The sequence below is a fragment of the Protomyctophum parallelum genome (genome assembly GCF_964188405.1).
Source record: "Protomyctophum parallelum genome assembly, chromosome: 21".
In the NCBI taxonomy this organism is placed as follows: Eukaryota; Metazoa; Chordata; class Actinopteri; order Myctophiformes; family Myctophidae; genus Protomyctophum; species Protomyctophum parallelum.
In genome coordinates, this window is record NC_139713.1 from 35,442,722 (window position 1) to 35,465,047 (window position 22,326).

Consider the following 22,326-nt stretch of genomic DNA (forward strand, 5'->3'; position numbering starts at 1 on the left):
TTTTCCACCACCGCCCCCTGCAGGCAGCAAGGGGAGACGCGCGGGGAGTCAGAGGAGGGGGGCACGTCCTTCCCCGCCACCTGTCATCAGGTGGTGACCCGCTGTCTGTTCCTCCTAATGGGGGTCGCAGCGGCCTGGGTGGAACCCAGCAAATGGGACAACCCACAACCTGTGACCATCGGAGATGGGTAAGAACTGTGTGTGTGTGTGTGTGTGTGTGTGTGTGTGTGTGTGTGTGTGTGTGTGTGTGTGTGCGCGTGTGTGCGTGCGCGTGTGCGTGTGGATAGGATTTTAAACTGCAGGTCACCGTGTTTGGAATGATTTACAATTTATCAGACATCTGATCAAAATAACGGACATAAGCATTTCTAATGCATGAAGGACAAGCAGGTGCATAGACGTAGCCAATGACGGTTAAAGACGTAGTGAAATGAAAAAATATATACGTTTTTCACACTTTTTAGAGCATATGGGCATAAATAACAATAGATTTTTATATCAAAAGTCCATAAAATATGAATTGCTTCGTTGGAACGAAAACGTGCTGCATGATGATGTAACTCCTTCAAAACCGCTCTCAAAGGGCACCTACGGACGGCTGCAATTCAAAACTGGCCCTGTAAAATCGGAACCCCCCCACCCACCCTTTTTAGCTCCGTTTGATTCCCATTGCTGCACGTTCCTCCAAACACGCTAAAATATGTGAAAACATTATAGGTTAAACATTATGCCACGTAGTAGTAGCAAACATGTGTTGCTGGCCGTCTGTCTCTCACGTGTAAGCGGAGCTACTAACATCCCATAGCCTGAAGGGATGCAACGCTCTGATTGGTTCAGAAACGTACAGGCTTCCGTTTCAGACTGAAACTTCACAATTAAGTGACAGTAAATGCCATTTCACTACGTCTTTAATGCATTATATTTGGAACTGAAAGAGAGAGAGAGAGAGAGAGAGAGAGATAATGAATTACCATGGGTTGTTTAATCGGTCAAGGATGTCCGGAGGGAATTTTATTTTCCGGTCTTGGCCACATAAAAACGGTCAAAACTGGCAATTACCGGACTAACGCAAACTCTGATCTGTGTGTGTGTGTGTGTGTGTGTGTGTGTGTGTGTGTGTGTCACACTAACTGATAGTTATAATTATGTCCAGTTTCTATTCAGCCAGCTCTTTATGGAGAACTTAGAGCACGTGTGGTTTCATAAACAGGGTATCGCTTTATAATATGTCCACTGTTTCTTTTCCACTAACTGTGAGTATCCTTGTCCTTCAGGAAATTATCTGTAGATTCTCCGCTCAGGCCCAAGTCTGAACTCAAGCTTAATATTGATGGTAGAAAACATGTAAGTCACGTACAATAAGCTACAGTATTGTGGCTCCTACTACACTGCCTTACCATTGCTGGGTCACTAATGTGGCTTTTGTCTCATTTAGGTTGACCAGACAAAAAGCTCTCCGGGATCTTTTAAGAATAAGATGGGTAAGTAGGATTTTGTATCCAAATATATTCCTATACTGAGGAGTGAAACAAGTGAAACAACCCATCTTGTGGGCATATTTTATTTAAAAATAAAACCATAATTGAGAGAACCAGGAACCTATCATGCTTACCTCTGCTCCGTGTGGCTTCCAGGGTTGCCTTTGTGTTCTCTACACATCATGAAGGATGCCTGGGAACGCCTGCGCCAGTGCATCAGTCCCACCGCCACCACCATGTCTCCCTGCGGGGCCGACAGCTCGCCCGTCCTCTGCCAAGTCTTCCACTTCTTATGTGGGAGCCTGGACCGCCTGCTGTCCCCGTCCCCTTCATCTCTGCCTGACAAACTAATGTGTCCTGAGGCCGACCCCAAGGACATCACCATAGCCATATTCCAGCAGCAACAGAGGGCCGAGGTAATGTGATTTCCCCGACTTTAATTAAGCTACCAATTACAGTGTGATGATAATAATTACCTTATGATAATAATTGAACCATTACCCAATACCCGCGTGAACCCTATATTCGTTGTCGTACACAAAAGATGCAAGCAGATTCTTCAAGCTCACACCGTGTCACACCATGTTCACACCATGACGTGTTGAGTTTGAAGATCTGCTATTTTCGCTTAATGTTTGCCTATTTCCGCCGAATGTTTGCGTCCAGAATAGGGACGCTAAGGTTCATGTGGTTGACTAACCAATCAATAGCTCATAATTGTATTGTTCACTGTGCAGTTGGACTCACAAGTCGGTATCTAAACACTTCACTCAAGTAGAGACTGAGGACAATGACTTTACAATGACTTTAACAAAAGAAGGATCTTTAGGTCACTGCCCCTCATATTGGGGCAGTGATATGGTTGGTTTTCAAAGCAGTAGGCGTAGGTTTGTTGGCGTCCGTTCTCGCCGCTGTTCCAACTACATTGAATGTAATGTACTTTACCTGTGTCAACAACAACATTACCAGGTTGCTGATTTGGATGAACTGTAATTTAACGCATTTTGGGGCGGGAACCCCTTTTGGTGTTTCAAGCATTCTGTTATACTTTAGCAGCTAGCTATTGAAAAATAGCAGATCTACAAGCTCATAGCATGCCACCGAGTGGCGCGCTTTGAACTTGTAGGTCGTAAAAATGCGGCGCAAATCTTTGAATATGTATATTTTCTTTTTTTCTTTTTTTTGACGCCAACCCTAAATGGGTTAACGTGGGTTCCTCTGCGTGTCCCTCAGGTGCGGCTGGAGGCTCTGCGTCAGATCTCTTCCTTCCTGGTGGAGATGGAGGAGAAGGGCAGCGGCTCGTCCCTCCATCCACGTTTCCCTGGCCTGTTGGAGTCGGTGCAGCTGCAGTTCCTGTCTGGCTGCTTCAGTCTGGGAGCGCCCACCATCGGATGTCCGCCTGGAACTAACGAGGAGATGCGGCACTTCACGGTATCACCACTGTGTACCTCATACTATGTTTAAAAACCTTTCAGGATTCAAATGCAAAAGTAGCAGGATCTACATTCTACAAGCTCAAAACGTTTCGAGGCTTGTGGATCTGCTACTTTTGATGCTTTTGTGTGACGTAGTATGACGAAGTAGGGCATTAATTTACGAAAGAACAAAAATGAAAAGAAAAAGAGCTTTCTGCCCGACAGCAACGGAAAAGATGACAAATGGAGATACAAGGTTTCTGTTTTCCGTTTGCCCCAGTCTGGCACGCAGGCAGCAGCCACGATGACACGGAGGGATCTCCAGTCTGCAGCTCACACCCTCTTCCAGCAGGTGGTGCATGTCCTCAGACAGAAGGCCCTGCTAGAAAGAGCACCCACAGGTTAGCTGGACCATCGCTGTTTGGATCTACAGTATTAACACAGTGGTTCCCAAACGTTTTCACGTCAAGGAAAGGACCCCCAAATTGACACTAATTGGCCCGCGAACTCCCATTTGAAGAGATATGCCAGGGGCCCCCCATAAGAGAAGGTTTTTATGGCTCCAGCAGTGATTCTCAACCTGTTTAATTTCAAGGACCACCCCAGTTTGACATGCATTTGTCTACAGACAAATTTCTATCTCTGAGACCCCAATTTTATTGTAAAATCAATGTTAATTTAACTCTGAGAGTGTACAAACTATCATTTAGCTAGGGACCCCCTTAGAGTATATATATTTAATATTTATAGAGAAGGCACCCAGAGGAAATCTTGAGGCGAAATGGACATAGTGGCCGAATGAAGGTATTGCAGCCTGGCCCCAAACACATGAACGCGCTGTCCGTTGACTATCGTTGTCCACGTTCACGACGGACGACGCTCGTGCGCGTTCAACGGCAGCGCGTTCATGTGTTTGGGGCCACTCACCATTGCAATCCGTCCCAGAATGCACTCTGTTCCTACCAGGAAGGAGGAGTGAATCCGCCTCATGCGCTTTTGAGCAACTCAATGCAAGTGGATGGGAGGAGAACTCGGGTGTCTTCTCTATAGATATATATACTCTATGGGGACCCCCTGGAACCCTGGGGTTCCCCGGACCCCACTTTGAGAACCACTGTATTAACACACACACACTCGATAATTCATTCTTTCAGTGCCTTTGTACTACACTGCAGGGCTGCAGCTATCGATTATCTTCTTGGCTATCATTTTGTGTTTGTTGTTGTAAATGTGCTATTAATGTTATCTCTCTTTCTCCTCCAGGCTCCAGTCAGCATCTCCTGCTCGCCTCAGTGTTTGCTCTGAACTTCCATTACCAGCCCATGGACGTGGTGTTGGTGGTCAAGTCTGGCCTCCTGGAGACCCTTTCCATGCTAACTGACAACACGTGTGTGCTGATGAACCAGAGCTTGCTGGCAGCCTCCTTGTCTGGACCCATGCTACTGAGCGGAGCCGTCAAGTTGGCTTGCTCTCGCCTGCTTCAGATATTGGCCATAGCTGCGAGGTGAATAATTCAAAACAGCAACAACTTGAGACTAGATGTCCTCTTGGATTTTGTGTCGTCACGATACAATATTTTGGCAATAATATCGATATCCCGGTATTTGTGATGCCTTTATTATAATAATAATAATAATAATAATAATAATAAAGCACCTTTCATGACATGAAATGCAGCTCAAAGTGCTTTACAGAACAATGGAGAATAAAAGAAAAGCAAGGCAATGACATTAAAAAACAAGCAGTAATGCAGTACAGTGAGGACATGAAAAAAAAAAAAAAAAAAAAAGATCAATTAAAGGCAATGTTGTAGAAGTGGGTCTTGAGCTGAGCTTTAAAAATGTCTACCGAGGCTGCCTGACGAAGGTACAGTGGGAGCTTGTTCCAAGCCGACGGCCCGTAGAAGCAAAAAGCTGCTTCCCCGTATTTTTTAGTTGCCATTTTTTTGGGGCAAAGCGAGCAAGCCGGCGGTGGAAGACCTTAGGGATTATTGATAGTGAACAGTACTAGCCAGACAGGAAAGGGGGAGAGAGATGGGGAGTGACACGCGGCAAAGGCCGTCGGGCTCAGGAGTCGAACCCGCGGCACGCCGTCTGGCTGGTTTGGCAGCCTAGGTGCCCAGACGGTCGAGCTAACCGTCCAGGCTGATATTCCTGGTATTTTGTCACAAATATTGTGACATTTCATTTTGACGATATCGCCCCAGCCGGGCCACCCTAACTTGAGTGTATAGAACTGCTGTTATTATTCAGATTAGTGCATTATGAATTGATATGATTTGTTTGAAATGCCTGTATGTAATCAATGAATGCAGCTCCTGTGAAGGTGCACTGCCTCTGGACGTGTCCCAGGCTTTAATGGAGGTCATGTGTAAGCAACTGCAGACTCTCCTGGACACTTTCCGCCAGCAGGAGGCAGCAGTGAGAAAAACAGCAGAGGATAAGGAGATAGACTCCTGTAGCAGCAGATCAAAGCCAGGTGGTAAGGCATATTTAAGCTAGCTTCGTTGTTCACTTCGGCTTATCATGTACAGTGTATTCTCACAATTCTGAACAGTGAAACAACTTTGGCCTTCTGACAATCGTCTGTTAGATGTACACCACAATAATTGAATAAAGAAAATCAATTTAATCATGGAAAAATAGTGTATTGTAGATGTGTATGAACAGTAGATATGTGCATACAATGTCCTTAACTGGGCACCTCAACGCGTATTTCTAAGATTATTGTTTCTTGTTTGTTTTAAAATCTTGATAAATGTTCAGTTGACAAATCTTCTTTTCCCTCAAGCTATTTTCAGAAGGGTGTCTGGCTGCAGCCAAGTACAATTTAGGGGTCCTTGATATGAAAATGTTTGAGAACCGCTGTTACTATGAAACGGAGAATGATTCTCGTTACAATTTACAATTTACAATTTAGGCATTTAGCAGACGCTCTTAATCCAGAGCGACTTACATTTAAGCAAGAACAAAAGCATGGGAATACATCACATAAAAGCATTTATCATGAAACATGCGTAAGCTAAGAAGGTAACCGTGGAATATCTATATAATGAAACTATACATACACTATACATATTTACTACTATGCTATACATATGTACTATGGCGTGCTATGACTATATACAATACAATTATAGTGCTGTCTACATAACATGCTATAAGTCTGTGTCAAATGCTATCTAAGCCAACAGAAATGCTATCTAAGGGGTTAGGGTAAGTGCTATGGGCCATGATGGAGTCTGAAAAGGTGGGTTTTCAGGCTACGGCGGAAGATTGGGAGTGATGCTGCAGTTCTGACAGTTCGTTTAAATGTTCTTCCACGTGTAGGCATGGAGATAATGCAGACGAGCCGAGTGGTGGAGTCTCAGTTGGCTGACTTCCTTGTGTTTCTGAGACGTATCCTGTCGCTGAGAGGCAGCAAAAGGGTCCCTGCTTTCATCAAGTGGATTGATCCACTTATGGACATCATATCCCACAAGTGTCCTTTGGGTAAAACCATACAGAATGCCTTATATCATCTGCAATGTGACGTTCACAATGTTTGATGCAATAATGATAAATAATAATTTACTGGCCCTTTGTTTACAGGTTCTCCACATTTCCGGAACCTTCGAACCAAACTTCTGTCCTTTCATATTCTAGAAGGACTTTTACCTGCGTGTTCTGAGCCCGTTCAAATTCAGCAGGTAAATGGACTGTTTAAATATGATGTCATTCATCTTGTGTGGTCGGTCAGTCATTATGGTACACAGTGAAATCCTCAGTGGTCATTTAACTCTGAGTATAATTGAATGCCACAGAAGAAAAACAGTCTTAAGTCCACACTATTTATCCATAATGTATAAATGATGGATAAGCGGTCAGGACAACGAGGCCTTTTCGTGGAGGGGTCAGAATGACATTTGGACAGTTTTTCGTCTGTGGTTCTCAATTAGTAAATGGACCCTTGAGGGTCCCTTTTGTTACACTATATTTGTATACTCTATCACATTGATTGATCATTAACAGATGATTTTTGGCCATCTTTGAAGGAAAAAAGATTCATGGGTTAATTCATTTACAGTATAATGTTGTACAAGTGAATGATTCTAAAAAAGAAATTAAGCAAACAAAAGCAGGATGCGATGAGAGGTTACTATAAAAAAAAAGTTACTATACAATTGTGTCATTGGTTATGGATTGCATTTAAATTAACAATTTTTCTTTTGTGTCTCCCTGTAGATCATTGAGCAGCTATTTAGGCTACTCTCTGTCACCATGTGGGAGGAACCATTAGCTGAAAAGAACCAGGAGGAGATGTCTGAAAGCACAACCAAGGTCATATTTTATATAACATAGACAAATTATGCCTCTCATTGTGCTTTAGAACATTGTGCTGTCCACGTGAGATCCACACATTATTATTGCAGTATATACACCTCAAAATATGTTTTGCGTTATTTTGCATTGTATTGTTTCTTCTTTTTACATTTGTGTTTCTTAAAATGGTTTCAAGCCATGATTTAAAATAATTGTCTTTGATGAGCCACATCATCCACATGTATATACCGGTAATCTAATCTTTATTATACTGGCAATTTGCTTTGTAAATTGTCTTTTCTTCATTGTGAACTATTATTGTCTAATGTTGTCTAACGTCTTGTTTTATAGGATTCCGGCAGCGATGATGAATGTATTTCTATTGGAAATTTTTCTTTTGACCCTTATAAGCTGATCTGCTGTTCATTGGAAAATGGGAACATTGTTTCCCACGGCTCAGGAGGGAAAGGTTACAGTCTGGCCACAACCTCCATCTCCTCTGGTTGCTTTATATGGAAGGTAAGGAGCATAATAACTTCAGAATTCAATGACGTTTTTATTATTATATATATTATTCATGAATCTGAGTTGAGGGAGCTAGTTTGGAGACACCAAAGGCAAAGACAGCAGAGAGAGAGACAATAACCCAATTATGTCATGCTTGTCATGTCATGCACAACATACTGTATACTGTAACAGCTTTAATCACAAATTAACCCATTCTGAACGGGAACCCATTTTGGTGTTGGCATCCTGTCGTGCTTTAGCTATTTAAAAATAGCAGATCTACAAGCTCATATCGCGCCACCGAGTGGCGCGATACGAGCTTGTAGGTCTGCTATTTTTGAAAAATCGAGTCCAGTGGAAACCTCGTATGAATCTGATCTCAGGTCAGAATGGGTTAAGTTTGTTTAGTTTGTTTGTTTAACATGAATTCCCCTGTCTCTCGCTTTATCTCCTCAGTTTAACATCACCAAGGAGAACAAAGGCAACGAGGGCACATGTGTTGGGGTCTCTCGGTGGCCCATCGGAGACTACAACCTTTACACCACCACTGACATGTGGCTGTACCGCGCCTACAGTGGCAGCCTGTACCACGGAGGGGAGAAGCCTCGCACCCTGCCCCCCTTCACTCAGGGGGACACCATCACCTGCATCCTGGACATGGAGGCCCACACCATCTCATTCTCAAAGAACAACAAGGTACAGTACATCAGAACACAATGTCTTCTAGAGCCCCATCCATATCCGTCTGGCTGAAATATACGCCACTATTTTACTTAAAAAAAAATCAGAAATCTAAATTTGTTTTAGTTCATGCTATACTTATACAATTGTTTAATCTATCAAAAAAGTGATTTGTTTTTAGTTTGTTGTATTTGTTTGCTTATAAGTTACATATTCTTATATATAAACTTTAATCAAATCTCTATTTAATGCTTTAAAAAAAATGTGTTATGGGTATAACATCAGTAATCGGTGGTCTAGGACTCTCCAAATATCTGGCATCGGTTGGGCTCTTAATGTTTTCTTTGCCTCTAGTGTAAATGTTGAAATGATGAAACATTGAATAAAGCCTGAACGTGTTCTCTGTCTAATTGTATTTTTCTGTAGGAGCCAAAGTTGGCATTTGAAAATGTGTCTGCCACAGAGCTGTTCCCCTGTGTGTTGTTCTACAGCAGTAATCCAGGAGAAAAGGTACTTAACTGAACCAGTCAGTCGGCATTCTGATCATACACTTTGAGATTATTCACCACGGTTAGTCTGATGTTGTGAAAAGTCAATGCAAATCATTTATTTTATAGTGTCTAAAAGCGAGTTACAGTAGCAGCGAGGAGAGATGCATGTTAAATGACGGGATTTCTCCATATAAATAATGGATCATTTCAGTAGCAAGAGCTAAACTATCCTTCCCAGTTCTGCTCCCTGCTGAACAAAGGCCCCGGCCCTGCGCCTCCCTAAATTGTTCCTTTTTAAAAAACAAATAATAATAATCCTGCTCTTGCACCCTCAGGTGGAGATATGTGACCTTCAGATGCGAGTCATGCCCTGTGACCTGCTGCCTGGGGAGCCCCTGTGTAGCCCCCGGACCACCGCACTGCTCGAGGCCACAGTGCAGCTCCTCCACAAGCTGCACCAGTGCGACCAGTGGAGCCCACACATCAACCAGCACATCCAGAGCCGCCTGGACCTCATCGGTCCGCACATTAAAGACGGGAGCTTTGGGAACCTCAAGCCAGGTGATTCAATGAGTTTTGACGCATTGCTCGTGTCGACCTCCATGCGCGTAAAAAATAATACAGACTGTAAAACTAAGGGTAAGGGCATGTGTGTCTTGGGGGTGGGCGAACAGAAGGTCATACAGTACAGCACTGCTTCTCATCTGACCTGGGGGTCCTTGGCTAAATGATGGATAGTTAAGAAAGAACCAATGGACCAGTGCATTGAAGGAAGCATGATGTCAGTCCTTTGCTCTCCCCAGGTTGGCTTACAAAAAAATGGGTTACAAAGAACGTGAGATATAAATAAATAATGACATAACTGGTCTGCGTTCTAATGGATCAAACTGAGTCCTTGAAAGTAAAAAGGTTTAGAATCACTGCAGTATAGCGTGGTATTCTTTGCTCACTCACGTTCTTTCTGTTAAAAGGCTCCAGCCCCCGATTCCATGGAGAGAAGGACAAACATAAAGACCAGGCTCGTAGCACCACAGAGAGCCTCATGGCTGGTTCTTTGGGCTTGTCAGAGGCCCAGCTGGCAGACCTATGCTTTGAGGTCTGGCCTGTGCTGGCTGTGATCGGAGGGGTAGACAGTGGACTCCGGGCCGGGGGCCTGTGCCTCCATAAACCCACTGGGCGCAAGGCCACCCTGCTGGGAGTGATGAAGGAGGGAAGCTCTTTGGCCAAACTCCAGTGGGAAGAGGCTGACCTCTCCTTCAGGTACTATAAACATTCATGAATCAGTGGCACCCAATTTGTTGTTCCCATATTCCATTGTTTTTCTAAAGGGAAGCCTGTATGTATGTAGAAAGGAAAAGAGCAGTTAAAAGGGGTATTCAATGGAAGTGAATGCCCTTTAGTATTTTAGTTTTACATTATTTTTTATATTGTTTTATTTTTTTACTCTGCTCTGAACATTTTGCTAAAAATTTCAAATAATGTTAACTGTGTTAAAAAATACCTTTAATGTGCAAAGAATGTATGAAGAGATGAATCTAAGAATGTATGAAGTGAGCAATCTTGGAATGTATGAACTGATGAATCTAGGAATGTATGGAGTGACAAAGACATCAAAAAGAATTCCCTTAAAGACCCAAATGGTGATGTAATATTGGTCCCAAGTAATGTATGTGTATGACATCCCTAGACTGATAACTGAGGGGTAAAAATATAATAAATTATTTAAATGAATACATATATAATATAATGGCAGAAGTCACAGTTCATGAGAGAAAAACATTATATGAACTTAATAAAAAAAAAAAATGTTCCGTGCAGAAATGCTACATTTTGTTTGCAGAATATTGTATTGCTTTAGCCATTACATAATGTCAAGTGTCAAGTCCTTCTCAAACTGATACTGTTTTTAATCAAGGAAATGTTTCTTTTAATACAATGCCATTTATTGACGCTAGTATTCATTTGATTTTGAAAGCCTTATTGACGACGCATGCATCTACAGTATACCCTTTTCATTTTTCACAAATTTGTCTTTTCCGTTTTCATTTTAAACATTTCATTTTATTTCTGTTAACCCTTCTGATCTTCACCTAGCTTATTTTCTTCCTTTTTCTCCCATTCTTTATTTTTTCTTTCTCATTTCATCCTCCAATCCATTGATGCCCTCTCTCCTTCCTGCCACTGCCATGCTGTCTGCTGTGTCTCTGTGGGTTGTGTTCTTTGCCCTCCTTCACTAACCAAGCTTCCTGAATTCTTGGTCACCCAGTGACACACTCATCACTTCACTGGAGCCATGCGATTCGCTACACTTTGACATCACACGGCTCCGAGGCATCAAACCGTCGGTGTTGTTGGATCTGGTCTGTCTGACGGGGCTCCTGGAGGAGCCTGAGGGACAAGGGCCTCAAAGCCATTGTCAGGCCTCGGAGAAGAGCTGCTCGGACGAGGAGAACGTTCTCCGCACTGAGTTGGAGCGGAATCTGGATGAAGACATTGCCCGTGTCATGTCAGATGAAGATGGAAGGCTGATGGGCGATGGTGAGAGGAGCGAACTCAAGGAGAAGGTTGAAAGAGAAACTTTACTATTGAGCTCTTTACCCAAAGCTGCCACGCAGGTCTGTGACCAACAGGAGATCACTTCCACTCTACTTTCCCAAATAACCCAGACCCAACAAACCCCTCAAACCCCCAGAGCAGAAGCCTTTGCCCTCGAGTTGAAAGCAATCCGAGTGTCCTACCTACTCCTCGGGGCTTTGAAATCTCTGGCTGTCATTCTCGGCAGTGGGAAATTCACGGATGTGCTCCAGGTGCCCAAAAATGACTCTCCCATTTGCCCCACGAACCCCATTCCCAGCCCCAACCTCAACCAGGCTGCAGCAGTCTGCACAGCCGGGGATGATGGCGCTGAGCTGAGGTCGGTGCTTCAGTACGTGGTGCGGAGCATGGTGAAGTGGGCGGTCAGGCCTTGTCCCATCAAGCAGAGCGTGGCTCTGGCTGACCTGGAGCGGGCGCAGGTCATGATCTACAAAGGAGCCCTCAGTAAGCTGCATGAAAACAAAAGACCCAAAGAACGCAAAGGTAGATCGATTTTGGAATTTCATGTTGATTCTCGTCGTTGTTTTTTTGTTAACCACTTTCACTTTCATCCCTATATATACGTGAAGATAATAATAAATACATTAAAAGAGCAAGAAAATCAAAGAATTTTGAAATGTATAGAATAGCCGGTTTGTCTAAGTGTTGCAGTGACAACAGTGTCATGTGATGATTTATTGTACATGAACAAAATTATGAAAATTGGTTAGTCAAAATATCTGTATTAATATCCTACTCCCTACTACCTGAGGACTCATCTGTATTGCCTTAGCTTTTAAACACATTAACCATTATCTTAAACTTTAGCTGTTGAAAAATAGCAGAAAATGTGTGCAAATCTTTGAATATGTATTCTTTCACACTTCACAGTGAACATTTTTAACTCAAATCTTTGCTTCTGGGGAGGGGTCCCTGGAACAAAATATTTTGAGACGGGGGTCGGCGGACAAATAATTTATATAATTGTGGGGCTCTTTGAAATGAAAAGGTTTAAGCACCACTGACATAGAAACAGGTTTTTCAGAAATCTGTTAGAATTTTAGAAGACATTTGTAGAGTCAGGTCATCGGGGTCTCAATGCAATTGAATGTGAACTTGAGCGTTGATCTCTCCTCTCCTGCCTTGTTGCTACAGACCTGGGCCACCACCACCACCACCACTCGTCTTCTCAGCCAGTGTCCAAGTCGTCCAGCTCCGTGTCCCTCTACAGCACGGGCTCAGAGGGCACCGCCATCTTTGGCCAGTCAGACGGAGCCTCTGCCTCGTCGTCGTCCAACGACCTCGCCGCCTCCCTGCTGACAGGACTGCAGACGGACGGCCTCGAGAACTTCAACCCTTTCCTTCCCATCACTCTCCTACAGTAAGTACAGTAGAGACCAAGTAGAGACCACTGCCCCATTCATATACACACGTCTGAGCTGCAACTATCGCCTATGTCCTTAGCGATTATTCAGACTTTTGAAATGTATTGAGAAGTAAGCCTAGGTTTTTTTTTTATAGACGTGTGAAACGTTTCAAATGTACCAGTCTCATGCCTCAGAGCTTTTAGAACTACTATTTTTGCCGTCTGTGAAGATAAGAAAAAAATCAATTACATTCATTAGTTGGACTAAACTGTTTCACCCCTACAGATTTGGCTCTGTAGCCAATGAGAATTAAAACGTTGGTTAACTGAAAATGCAGAAATGTTCTATATGTTGTTAGGATCAGTGAGATACAAACATAGTCGTAGGCCACGGCGTTAATTGTTACTGATTGCAACAGATCTCTGTCTGTCAGTAGCAGCAGTTCACCTGAGGCCCAGCGGATGGGTGAGTCAGGTTGAAGGTGGTGTGAAAGATTCAGACTGTGCTTTGTTTAACCCAGCATCCAGCTCCATCTGCCCATGCCTGCTGTGAGCTAACCAACTGATCCCTGTGCCAAAGGAAACATGTGTAGGCCTTCACACAAAACATCGCAGTTCAGCACAACGGAAGGGGAGTGGCAGTGTTGTGCGTCGAGTGCTCATTAAAGCTTATTTGGGCTCTGTGACATATCGCGCAGAACATTTTACACTTATCAAGCGGATGCTTTCTGCCATTGGTGATGATGCTACTTGTTTTTATGAATGAAGACATTTGGCTGCCATGTTTGTAGAAGATTAAACAGACCTCAGCTGGGCTTGGTGTCTGGTTGCTATTGTAACAAAGCCACTGAACCGCAAAACGTTGGTTGGGCCAGGTCGGCAAACACACTTACTTAAATATAGCAGACACCCACAATATAAATTAGGCTTTAGCCTCGCCCTCGGCTAAGTATGACAAATAGTTTTCCCTTACTTTGAGGCTTTGAGCTAGTTTTTGTATCTTCCACCCCCGCTCCAAAGAACAGAACCGTATTTGCACCTTGGCTTGAGAAAGGGTTCAGGCAACATATCTGCGGTACAATTTAGGGTTGTCACAATACCAGAATTTGAAACTTTACACAACAATAAAAAATTATACTCAATACTTTTTTCAATACCACGTGAAAAAGGGGAAAAAAGTGCTATGCACACAAAATAGGATTGTTTTTGTTTTGCTCTTTTTTTGCTACATGAAAGAAATTCCATGATACAATTTGGTGGTATAAAATTTGTATACATTTCAAATAATTACGTTTTTAAATAGCGTTACTCCTTTCGATACTATTGATTAATGGAATTAAAGCGATTCAAACACGTGGCATCAAAAACATACTGACAATCCTTGTACACTTTACTTTTTTAACAAGAGGAACCGTGGTTTGTTAATTTTTGTGACGCATGTGTTGAAAGTCGACCTCGAGCACACCATTATACCTGTACATGGTTGAGCCATTCAAATATGACTGCCGTTAGCTTCCGTTAGTGCAATATATTGCATGTTATGGTATGTGTCTTGGCTCCCTCCAGGCAGATGGTGCTAGTTCGGTTCCCTTCGCTCGCCGGCTTGGTAAACACTTCCCCCATGCACCACCCTTGCTTCAGCCTGGCCAGCTCTGCTTCCTGTGAGGCCTTCACAGAGCAGCAGACCAGCTTCCTGGAGCCTGGCCCTAGCAGCACACTGGCCAGAAGCAGCCTGGGTAAGGACAAATCACAGACTACTACTGCAGTGGTTCTCAAACGTGGCCGCAGACACCCATCTGAGAAAATGTAGTGCACGACAGAGGACAGGCTGAGATGGAAGCAGAGGATTTGCTGCAGCGACCCCTGAAGGGAATAGCCGAAAGGAAAAGATTAAAGAAGAAGATGGGCGTCAAAGTGGTTAAACAGATTTTGATGCTATATTAATTAACAATTGTTTTGGGAGAGGATGGCCTGGAAATCCCTCACGGACCCCTGGGCGTCCCTAGGCCCCACTTTGAGAACCACTGCTCTACTGTACTGGAAACTCTGACGATACAGAGAGACGAATATTACAAGCGTAGCGAACGTAACCAGCTAATTACAATTTAGGCATTTAGCAGACGCTCTTAATCCAGAGCTGTAATGGGGTTGAGAACCGCGCATTATAAGCGAAGAGTTGTATAAAGCTCACAGGTCAATCAATATTCAACCTGCTGTTCCTATGATGTTATTATGGGCGAACGTTTCCAAACATTTCCAAAAATGTCCAAAGGGAAAAAACAACAACTAGGAAATATAATTGGCTTAAAGGACCATTTCTCCCATTTTCAACCTATCTTCACATAATTGGTCCTCACTAGTAGTCCTCACTGGTAGTCAGGTTTCTGAAGTGTCCATAGCCCACCAATGAGAGAAAAAGTAGACAGAAATTGTGCCTTCTTATGAGTATGACTGAGCATTAGTGCTCAGTTATTATACCAATTTATATGAAGATAACGGGTGAAGTTATCCTTTTAAGTGGTTAAAGTCTTGCTGATATCCAGGGGAGTCAATGCAAAGGGACTGATGGTCAGTTTGGCTTTAAATAATATTAACTATTCTATTTGTACTAGGTATCATTTTCTAAGGATTTCAAATCCAGTCCTGCAGCTTAGTAAAAAAAATAAAAAATACATGAACAATTGCTCGATCGTAACAGTCTGTCTGTGTGTTGCATGGTCTGATTAATGTCTAGGTTTGTTTGCTCACGTATGTGAGTTGGTGCTGAAATACAGCATGTTAATTTGCTCTACCAGTGAACATGATGATGTGGAACAAATGCATGCACTGCTCTCACAGTTTGTGTTGCTGTTGATATTAATTAATTAATCAATTAAGTGATTCCTAAAGGGTTAATTTGACTGCACTTGATATGAAGTAGCTCTTCACTTAAAAATGTATAACGCAATATTTGACAACAATTGGAAGGAGTCGATGACTATTTTTGTCCTCGGATCTCTGCCGATGGAACTAAGAAGGCAACTGTTAAATGATGGATGTGTGGGACTGTTTTTGTGTTTGTGTTTCTTCTATTCCTTTCCCTTCTTCTCGACCACCAGAGCGGGCTCAGATGTTTGTCGCCAGTCGGCTGCTGGAAATGGGCTTCTCTATGAGACACATCTACAGGGCCATGGAGGCAGCAGGTACTGCCGTCTGCGTCTACCATCAGTGCTTTGAAACCATTAAGACCTGATGCTGTTTCTACAAAATCTCTTTTAAATCTTCTGAAACGGTATGTTGCTATATCAGTGGTGCTGCTCAAACTGTTTCATTGTCAAGGACCCCCAAAATGTTATGCATTTGGCCTGCATCTACGAGCTGATGAATTGACACACCATGAGCTAGTATATCTGCTATTTTTGAATAGCCAAAGTATAAAATAATGGGCTGCATCCCTATTCTGGGGGGAAACCCCACATTCTATGGGGGGAAACCCCACAGTCTATGGGGGGAAACCCCACAGTCTATGGCGGGAACAAATGCATCACAAAGCTACACGTTGTGAAACATTTGTCTGAGATTTGGTGTACAGAGCCAGAGTCCAGTTTCCTATGTCTATTCTTGGTGAAACAGACCTGAGTTGCAACCGTACTTGGTACACTGATGCGTCCAAAATAGCAGATCTACGAGCTGAGCTACGTCAGCTTGTAGATCTGCTATTCTTGGCCAACGTTACCCACAGAATAGGGGTTTAGGTGGCTAAAGTACTAAAAACTCTTGACACGTCACGTCTCCCGTTGGACCTTCCCAGAGGTGGAAGGCGAGGTGGACTCTCGGGCCATCGAGCTGCTGGCCAGCTGGATGCTGGAGCACCCGCTGGCGGAGGAGCGCCAGCCGGCCGGGTCGCAGAGACTGGGCAGCGCTGCCGAAACCCCTTCTCCTGACGGGCCAGAGACGCTGCAGTGCCCAGAGGCCCCCACCAGTGAACCCACTGAAAGGTCAGCCGCTCACGCTGGACATGGCGTTTTCGCTGGTGTGTAGGACACGGGTTCTCAACATCGGGTCTGGGGAACACGGATCTGTAACAGAGAGAGTGTACAGTACATGGGTTATCTTTGGGGCCCCAATCTACAGTGTTAGTGTAACTTTGAGAGTGTACAAATGGCTGTAAGGGTCCATTTGTGGACCCCTGGTGGGCCCTGGACCAGACGTTGACCTTTATAACCTTTATAATTTCTAGGACCCTCAGTTTGATAAGATTTGATCTCTGGGACCCCTGTCTCCACCTTAAAAGCATTAATTTAACGCTGAGAGTACATACTGTAAATTGAACCAAATGCTATGAAGGGTCTCAGAGTTACACAACTGTAATTTGGTTCTAGTTCCTAACTCAGTCATTTAGCTGGGGATGCCCTTCAACTCCATCAAGAACCCCTGGGGTGGGGGTGGGCTCCCTGGATCCCACATTGATAACCCAGGTGTAACCAGGAGATACCAGAGGTAACCAGAATGCGTCCTTCGAAAGCCACACAGGTTGTGCAAGAACACGCTGTGATTGGCCAGTAGCCACTTTGAGTGGCACTTGGGGCAAACACTCTCGCCAGAACATGATTTACTATTCTCTGCCTATCGGGTCACAACTCGAATGGCCCTGAGTCGGCTAAGCGAACGTTCGACACGGCAACTCGCTCGCTCGCTTTGGCTCTCTCGGTGGTGTCTCAAGTTCGCTTGAGACAGCTGGCCTCCGTTGCAGTCTAGTCCATAGAGTTATATATTTAAGGTCTCGTCCGCAGTTGTTGTAGGCGAGAGGCACTTACGCGTTGGCCACAGAATCGGTTATGAGCACAACCCGTGTAGGATTTGGAATGTCTCAACCAGAATCCATCTTGTTTTGCAGCATGCTGCCTGGGTTTGAATTGGTCGAGAGGGAGAACTTCCTTGATGTCCACTTGACCAGGAACAGACCCCCTCCAGCACGACGTCGACGCTCTGGTCTGGGTCAGAGGACCCCCTTCAGGAGGGCAGGTGAAAGTACAGCCTAGTGGCACAATGGAAGTGTACACGCTAAATTAGGGGTTTCTTTCCTCCATTTTTTTCTTAGAGTTTGTTTTTACACTATACCCAGTTGCTCAATGTTTGAAAGCTATCCCCCAATATGTTTCTATTTGGTAATCTCAGATCATACATATATGTAATTAAATTACACACACCTCGACAGTGGGTGCAGGGCCAAAAAGGCAATCATGGAAGGAGGTACTGTAGGTCCCGCACGCCATTCTTTAGGTAAAGGAATTACGTGCGAGTATACTATCCCGTGAGTATACTATACTGACCTGATGAAGATCCTGTGAGATCGAAATGTTGTCTTCTCTTCAATAAAGTAATTCCTTTACCTAAAGAATGGTGTGCGGGACCTACCTCTCCTTCCATGCATTTGGTAATCTGTCATTGTGCTTTAGAATAACCTCCCATAGAATAGTTTGTTGCTGTATAAAGACAACGTACTGTAGTTGGGGGATTTTATACATAAGAAATGTATTAACAAGATACGATACACGATACAACTTTATTGTCAGCTTTCATTTAAATTTGTTTTGCGTCCATGACGTCACCGTTCAAGATACAGACAAGACATACACAATACATTACACAAGGTACATTACAGGACACAAATCACAGAAGCAGACAGGAACAAGAACGATAGAACATATCGAATAGAACAATAGAAGAGCTTGTGACTAATAACATTGGGTCCATTTAATCTAATGCAGGCTTTTTTTCCTCCATTTTCTGTGAAGTAAACCTTTTGGACATAACAAGCTTTCTGCCCGACAACAACAATATGCTCTACCTTCCGTTTCAGAATTGCCGTCCCCGTCACCAAACCCTCTCCCACAGCTGTACCATCCAGACATTGGGGTTTCTGATTGGCCGGAGCAGCTGGAGTTCCACCCCTACTCGGTAGAGGAGGAGTCAGAGCTGGGCTACATGGACGACTTTGATGACGCGTACCACGAGGAGCCCTACGAGGAACTGCTCACGCCAGCCTTCTTCAGCCTGGAGAGAGAGACACTCCAGATGGTGGAGGTGACGTTCACTGACACACTGACACCAGTGTTGATTTTGTCGACTATGATGAAAAATGTTCGTCGACTACCTTTTCTTCCACAGACGAAATAGAAACTAAATGAAAACTAAGCTATGACGACTAAAACTATTAGACTAAGTATATTGACACTTTTGTCAACAAATAAAAACTAGACTAAAATGTTAGGATGTGTAAAAGACGAGTCCTTTTAGACGTGGTTGCATTCTGAAAATAGCCGATCTACAAGCTCACAGCGCGTTACGCTGCCATTACGCTGCCATCACCAATGTCCGCCAAAATACTTTAGCTTCAGCTTTCTTCTTCTCCTCTCTCCTCTTCTCTTTAGGGTGGGGAAGAGCAGAACCAGGTGGTGAAATGTGAGCTGTGCAGCACCCTCACCCTGCAGTTCAGCAACCACATGAAGCGGCAGCACCCGGGCTGCGGGCAGACCACCGCCCGCCGGGGTTACGACAGCACCGGGGCCTACGTAGACGTCTGGTTCAGAGGCGACTGTGGCTCCAGCTTCCCCTTCTATCTCCTCTGCAACTCCTGTAGGGAAATGTACCTCGCTGCCAACCTGGAGGAGCTGAGCTCCAAACATGATAGGTACAGACAAAAAAGAAACTGCAATCCAGAATTTGTATTTTAAGGTCCTATACAGTGATTGCAATTTGGGTTCGTTTGGAAGCTGTCATTGTGATTTTTGCATTTTTCTTTTAACCCATTCTGGGCAGGAACCCCTTTTGGTGTTTTAACTAAGCATTATGTAATACTTTAGCTGTTGAAAAATAGCAGATCTACAAGCTCAAGCTACGAGCTTGTAGGTCTGCTATTTTTGAAAAATCGTGAAAATGTGGCACAAATCTTTGAATATATATTATTTTTATTTCGACGTCAGGCCTAAATGTGTTAAATAAAATTATTCTGTGCTTCCTCTTCCATAGGATGAAAGGTCTAACGTATGATTTGATTGGCCAATTGGACAGCACCTCTGATGGTAAGGAATCCTCATTTCATCCCGCTCTATTGAAATGTGATGTAGTCGGGCTGGGCAAAAACGATGATTTCTAATCAATATAACGATTATTTCAAACTTGCCATGATTATTAATGAACCATTTAATTATATTAAAATAAAGGTGAAAGTAGCAGATGTACAAGCCCACAATGTGTCGCATTGCAGCGTGTGGTGACAACCCTGCTTCTTGTTTGTTGAAGATTAACCCATTTCGACCCCATTCTAAAAAACAATTTTCTGAAAATCAAAATTTGTTTCTTTCCAAAATCATCATGTTGCTATAATGTATATACTATAGCAACAACTAAAATGACACTCCGACTAGAAAGGAATAACAACGTAATGGTGTTACATGACCTGTTATTAAATATCGGTTTCGGTGAATTGCCTTGCCCAAGTCTCTTATTTAAATGGAAGTAATTTAAGCTAATAAATAATGTGTTTTTTTCCCCTCTCCCCTTTTCACCTCAGATGACTGGGAGATGGGTCAGCAAGATGACAGTGACACAGACAAGCTTACAGGACTGGAAGACTTTGGCGTCTTGCTAAGACCGTTAGGGCTGACTGAGAAGAAGCAGATTCCAGATCCCATCCCTTTCACAGAGCCAGACCCCCTGGGGGCCCTGGTCCACCACAGCTCCACAGAGAACCACACCAGAGCACTGGTTCCTAAAGGTACTGGATGCTTATTGCTGCCTGCTGTCGGGCACAAACCTTTTCATGGGTATTGTTTACCGTAAATGGTATGTCCTACTTTGTTATATAACAATGTTGTGCAAAAGTAACGACAATAGCTGATCTGCCGTCGCTTCGAACCTTTTTAAGAAGAGCTTATGACAAAAGAATAACTACATTGGATCCATTGGAATGCCATACAAGGTTTCCACCTGACAGTGGTGATGCGATTATGCTAGTTATTACTGTTATTCTTTTGGTGAGACCAGATACTTGCTGTAGTAGTCCACCAGGGCTCTATACTCGGCTAAATATTTGCTCCAGATTAGGGACGCTAGGGTTAAATGTGAGTCCTTGTATTGAATTCTAATTCCCGGTGCTTGTCTTTGCAAACTGTTAATGAAGTATTCAATCAATCAATCTATGTTGTTGAACATTGTGCTAAGGTGTGTTTTGCTCCTTGTCCAGGCAATGAGCAGAAGGGCTCTCCTCCAAGCTTAGGGGAGCAGGCCGCATCTCTGAAAGACTTCCAGGACAGACTGAAGGCTTTGAAGAGAGTCACATCCACAGCACAGATACTGCTAGCTTACAGCATGGTCATGAAAGCACTATCTCAAACGGCTTCCAGGTAATTTGGAGCAGTTTGCCGTATAATATCGCTACTTTGCTTTACTATCTTAAAGTTGAGGATTATTCTTTTGATATGATCTCAATTGTTTTTTTCCATCTCCCTACACCAGTGCATCAGCATCTAGCCAAACCAGTGGGCTGGAGGCTTTGGGTCTGGCAGATATTCGGATCCTAGTGCGATTGATGTGCCTTGCAGTGGCCGGACGGACCCATACCAGCATGGATAATCAGGGCTGTAAGGAGCAGAGTGTACGGAGCCTGTCTGTAGATCACAGCAGCTCCACAATCATCAGCTTCCTCAGTTCAGCCATCGGCAGCCTCGTGTCTCAGAATTCTACTGCTTATAGAGAATTGATGGACATCTGCACTCAGGTCAGACTCATGCTCTGTGGTAATGGAAATTATGGAATACCCATATTTCTATGCAAATATTTTTTTTTAAATTAAGAATATTATCCACTGTTACAAAGTTAAATGGTGTGATTATATAGCGCCTTTATCCAAAGCGTCTTACAATGTGCATTACCCATCACCCATTCACACACAAACTGACGGCAGAGGAAACCATGCAAGGCACCAACTTGATCGATTGACCTTTTACAATTTGTGCTACAATAGGCAATTGCATAAAAAATAATGATGTGCCATTTGTGTTGTTGGTGACCCATTTAGAATTACTCTTATTAACTGTCGGATGACAACTACAAGAGATGAAACTGAGGCATGGTTACTTCCTGTAGGACCTGATGGCTGCGGCCACTGGGATGAACATCGGGGCAATCAGCGACCCTCAGCAGAGAGGTCTAAAAGCTGGACTACAGGGGACACCGCACAAAGACTACAAGGACCAAACCACTTCTACCTTCCTAGTCACTCAGAACCTGGTGGCGCTGCTTACAGAGAAGGTCACGCCCTACCGCTACACCCCTGACAGGACTGACCATGAGGCCAAAGGTAAGAGGCCACCTCATGAAGAAAGGCACTTTCACTTTAAAAATAAAGGGCCTTTCAAAGGGGAAGCGAGGAACACAGACGTTGTTGCCTGGATCAACACAGTTCTCCTCCAGGTCTGCTCAAGAGGGGCGCGACAACGCAAGCTAAACGGCGTGCACCAAATTCACAGG

At 43.8% G+C, this 22,326-nt stretch overlaps 1 protein-coding gene across 5 annotated transcripts in view; it reads left to right on the forward strand.

Annotated features, from left to right (window-relative positions):
• The window catches only part of LOC310878703 (putative E3 ubiquitin-protein ligase HERC1), an 84,326-nt gene that overhangs the window by 35,078 nt on the left and 26,922 nt on the right, over positions 1-22,326 (forward strand). For 2 of the 5 annotated variants that reach the window (XM_083793064.1, XM_083793065.1), the window contains exons 25-53: positions 24-188; positions 1,275-1,344; positions 1,436-1,481; positions 1,635-1,894; positions 2,712-2,909; positions 3,174-3,294; positions 4,157-4,397; positions 5,208-5,374; positions 6,223-6,384; positions 6,484-6,581; positions 7,117-7,212; positions 7,546-7,713; positions 8,158-8,397; positions 8,809-8,892; positions 9,209-9,434; positions 9,845-10,133; positions 11,116-11,951; positions 12,603-12,828; positions 14,380-14,549; positions 15,912-15,995; positions 16,604-16,790; positions 17,690-17,817; positions 18,656-18,879; positions 19,227-19,486; positions 19,825-19,877; positions 20,369-20,572; positions 21,041-21,200; positions 21,313-21,574; positions 21,943-22,156. In XM_083793064.1, coding sequence (XP_083649190.1) covers positions 24-188; positions 1,275-1,344; positions 1,436-1,481; positions 1,635-1,894; positions 2,712-2,909; positions 3,174-3,294; positions 4,157-4,397; positions 5,208-5,374; positions 6,223-6,384; positions 6,484-6,581; positions 7,117-7,212; positions 7,546-7,713; positions 8,158-8,397; positions 8,809-8,892; positions 9,209-9,434; positions 9,845-10,133; positions 11,116-11,951; positions 12,603-12,828; positions 14,380-14,549; positions 15,912-15,995; positions 16,604-16,790; positions 17,690-17,817; positions 18,656-18,879; positions 19,227-19,486; positions 19,825-19,877; positions 20,369-20,572; positions 21,041-21,200; positions 21,313-21,574; positions 21,943-22,156 — 5,639 coding nt within the window. Of the gene's footprint in view, positions 1-23; positions 189-1,274; positions 1,345-1,435; positions 1,482-1,634; positions 1,895-2,711; positions 2,910-3,173; positions 3,295-4,156; positions 4,398-5,207; positions 5,375-6,222; positions 6,385-6,483; positions 6,582-7,116; positions 7,213-7,545; positions 7,714-8,157; positions 8,398-8,808; positions 8,893-9,208; positions 9,435-9,844; positions 10,134-11,115; positions 11,952-12,602; positions 12,829-13,232; positions 13,280-14,379; positions 14,550-15,911; positions 15,996-16,603; positions 16,791-17,689; positions 17,818-18,655; positions 18,880-19,226; positions 19,487-19,824; positions 19,878-20,368; positions 20,573-21,040; positions 21,201-21,312; positions 21,575-21,942; positions 22,157-22,326 lie in introns of all 5 variants that reach the window. The other 3 variants (XM_083793067.1, XM_083793068.1, XM_083793066.1) reach the window with 3 other exon arrangements.